General features: G+C 40.4%; 2 protein-coding genes across 2 annotated transcripts; one reads left to right on the top strand and one right to left on the bottom strand.

The window, feature by feature from the left end:
* Window positions 1-1,481: 1,481 nt before the first annotated feature.
* On the bottom strand, window positions 1,482-2,338 carry LOC117111371 (semaphorin-6C-like). Its single transcript, XM_033254284.1, has 2 exons — window positions 2,334-2,338; window positions 1,482-2,031 (listed from the first exon to the last, which is right to left on the bottom strand). Exons 1-2 carry the CDS (start codon window positions 2,336-2,338, stop codon window positions 1,482-1,484), a joined length of 555 nt encoding a protein of 184 aa, XP_033110175.1.
* A 768-nt stretch (window positions 2,339-3,106) lies between these two features.
* Window positions 3,107-3,535, top strand: LOC117111370 (apoptosis regulator Bcl-2-like). Its single transcript, XM_033254283.1, has one exon. The coding sequence runs from the start codon at window positions 3,107-3,109 to the stop codon at window positions 3,533-3,535; it is 429 nt and encodes a 142-aa protein (XP_033110174.1).
* Window positions 3,536-3,823: the final 288 nt, after the last annotated feature.

Here is a 3,823-nt window from a genome sequence, read left to right as displayed (position 1 = left end):
GTTAATTATATTGTGTGCTCACTTTTCCCTTGGTTTCGATGTGGTACAAAGGGCGTAAGAGTTTTATTATTATTATTATTAGTTCAACATTTAAAAATGGACAAATAAGTTAATGCTTAGGAAGACTGGTGCTTGCTAATAGTAAAGGTCTCCCAACAACATAACCAAAATGGATATCAATGAAAATACAACATTTGATATACTGTATTTAAGAACATGCGATATGATTTATAAAGCATTATTGTGATGATACATAATTTAAAAAAAAAACATTTTACAGAAGTAGAATAATTTTTATTATTTAAAATACCTTAATATCTGTCTTAGTATCATTTTTTTTTGCTGCTCTCCATGAACACCATCCAGCTGCTCTTTCCTTTATGTTCAAATTGATTATCTCCATGATGTATTTTGTCAGCTCGCTTGTATCTTGTTTAAAATTAAAAATAAAAAGTTATTATTGCCATTTTTTTTCATTAAACAATTATGACAGAACATCATACATTAATAATACCACCAAACTTCAGATACTAAAAGAGAAATTTCAAAGTATAATAATAATAATTATAATAATAATAATAATAACAATAATAATAAAAATAATAATAATAATAATAATAATAATAAATAATAATAATAAAATAATCAAATATTTTTAGACATTTTCAAATTACAAGATAACTGTTTTTATAAAACTTGGAGTCTGAATAATCCTAAAAATATGTCTATAGCGATACACATCTAGATGTGTATAAGAGACTAGACTAGGCCTAGCGTAGGTCTACTTTCACGTGAGAGCATACCGCGTATACTTAAAATTTAAATACCCTCCTCCGGGCCAAACATTGTTTACTTTCACCTAAGCCCAGGCGGCAGCTTACACTCCCGTAGCGTAGGCTATTTTTGGGAAGACTGCTAGAAACATTTGAATTATATTTTAAAAACATATATAGTTATCTTGTCTGTGTTATTTATTACGCCAAACGTCTAAAGGGTAGACATGCTAGGCCTGCATGTGTATTTTAAAGGCCAGACACGGTCATTTTTAAACTTAAATAAAATTTTTACCGGAACAGTTGTCAGAGAGATTTTTTAGAGGATAATGCAGAAGTCAAATAGTAATAACATGGAGCAAATGGCAATGTTTCAAAAAATTGCAAAAATTATTTATAACCATGTAAACTTTACATGCCAGATTTTCTTAAGTTTTGGGTGAAAAACATGAAATAAATTCAAATACTCACACGTAAAATCAAGAGCCATGACATCGTACATATGTTATACTACGGAACTGTTTAGCATGTCTTCTTCGATAATATCATGAATATTCATTACGTTTTTTAATTTTAAACCTGTTGGTTGGTCATTTAAAAATCCATATATGGAGAATAATGAAATTATCGCTTCCGCGTTAGCGCCCCCAACTACGAGAATATCTAAAATCTATAATAGTGACCAACAGAGGGCTCACTACTTATTGTCTATATTGAAACCGCCGTGATTCGGGAATAGTGCATCTTCTCCGTGAATTGAGTTTCTATCGACATTTCACGAAAGAATAAATAAACCTCGTTATCTTCCTGGTACGAGCCCACGAATACCGGGTCGTTGAGCCATATGGAATCTGACTTTTTGGATATGAGAGGCAGATACCCGCCCCCCATCGACCTCGTGAACGCGGACCCTCTGCCGCTGAAATCGGCAACCGTCCCAGCGTAAAGGCTACCGTCCGCAAAGACCGTGGTGACCTTTTGGTCCACGCCGAACGGACACTTGTACAAAGCGTCCGTCGCGTTCGTCTTCCATCGATTCGCTAGGTTCCACGTGTCGACCTCCTTCCCATTCAGAATAACGCATCTCGGTTTCTGCGCGTAGGTTCCGCAAACGAGCAGGTTCCCGGTCGTTGCATCTGGCGTTATAACTTTGATGTAATTCTGGCAATCCTCCTCTTCTTTTCCTTTAGATTGCACGTTTCCATCGACATCGAGTCCGGTATCCACTCCAATTTCGTTGCCGCTGACACGTCCAACCCTTTGTTCAGATCGAATGCGAACAGCGAGTTACTCGCGCCGACCAAAAGAGCCGGCCACTCGGCCATGACAAGTATTTCCGATATGTGCGTAATACCGACTCTCGTCGCTGAATCGTTGTAGAATTATTTTGCCGAAGGCGTTACGTCTTCCGTCGGCATCGGGAATACGACGACGACGACGACGTTGACGATGGAAAGAAGCTGAAATAGTAATATAAGACACATCGCATCAAATAACGGAATCCATATTGAGCCCTCCTCCTCTCAACATCCCATTTTATGTACTCGCCACCAAACTCACGTCATCATCACGTGTCGTCGACGCATGCTTCGACGTACGCCAACATCGTTCGAGTCAACCCCTCGTACGCGTGGTCGCAAACCGTACCGTATCGATCGTGGGAACAGACGCAGTAGATGTCATCCGTCAAGTCCGAATATACGCATTTGCCACCGTTATCTACGCATTTCGCGCAGTCCACTTTGCCCATCGGCTTCTCTTCCACCTGCTCGCACACTGGTCCCGTGAATCCTTCGAGGCACACGCAGTATTTGGACTTGCCGTCGGATTCCAAAGAACCTTTTGACACCGCAACGACTATCGTCGCATTCGACTCTCCATCCGAAGACGAACGTGGCCAGCACCGCGATACAACAGGCAATCAACACTATTACCAATATCACCCTGAGGTGGTGGTCGTGGGAGACGAGGGCGTGGTAGGTGTCGGACATGCATTTTTCAGGTTAGATGTGTATAAGAGAAATAGCGAACGTAACTACGATGACGGTTGCGATGCTTACCACGATTACCGTCTTCGACACAGCTGGTCTACGCCGAACCATCGTGTGTGCGTTTGCGTGTGTATATAGTGCCTTCTCATTTTGTAAGTTGACACTACATTAATGATGGAGATCACGATGGAAGATTTACCGTCTATGATGAACAACACCCGCGAGCACGTACGAGATTATTTTGACGGCAGATGTGCTGCTGTTGCTGTTGCTGCTGCTGCTGCTTCTCCTCCTCCTCTTCCTCTTCGATTCAAATCTGCATCGTGTGATGTTACTGCGACGATGGGAAGAATATGTACCGAGATCGAGGAAAATAATATGGAATTCTTCAGAGTTATTTGCGATAATTTGAAAATAGAAACTTTCGAACAATTCGAATACATTGCAAAACAAGTTTTCGTGAATGACGACGAAGACCACAACGACGATGACAACAACAACAACAACAACAACATGTTCGTTACGTGGGGTAGAATCGCCACCCTGTTGACATTCTGCGGAAAGATGGGCGAGCAGGGCAATGCCAACGTACCTTGCTGGACCGTACGTTTCGTCGATCGGTATCTGGAAGATTGGATTAAGCGTCACGATGGATGGGACGGATTCGTTGATTTCTTTTCTCCAACACCGATGCCCGTATCGAAACCGATGATCGTCGGTTTGGGAATTATTGGACTGTTGTGCATAATCACCATGTTGAAAAATAAATAAAGATTTTACATGAAATGACCTATAAAGCGTGCGTGCCTGTGTCTGTGTGTGTGTGTTTTTTTTCTTTTTTTCTTTTATACAAAAACAAAGACGAAAAAGAGAGCGTACAATTGTTATTGTTGTTTTTTTTTTGTTTTTTTTTATTCGTTTATTTAAACATGTTCAAGTCCGGCCATCACTTCCTCGTATGAGGGTGGATGAAGTGGCGGAGACGGTTCGTTATCGGTATTTTCTAAAGACGGCTGATGGTTATACAACGATCTGAAGACTTTCGTGGCCCTGCATAAC

This window comes from Anneissia japonica, unplaced genomic scaffold, assembly GCF_011630105.1.
Source record: "Anneissia japonica isolate Jap-2015-1 unplaced genomic scaffold, ASM1163010v1 scaffold643_len365518_cov145, whole genome shotgun sequence".
NCBI lineage: Eukaryota > Metazoa > Echinodermata > Crinoidea > Comatulida > Comatulidae > Anneissia > Anneissia japonica.
This window is presented reverse-complemented; position numbering and strand designations above follow the sequence as displayed.

Bases quoted from the DNA above. Each gene is read 5' to 3' on its own strand.
- LOC117111370 (XM_033254283.1), top strand. From the start codon at position 3,107: ATGGGAAGAATATGTACCGAGATCGAGGAAAATAATATGGAATTCTTC.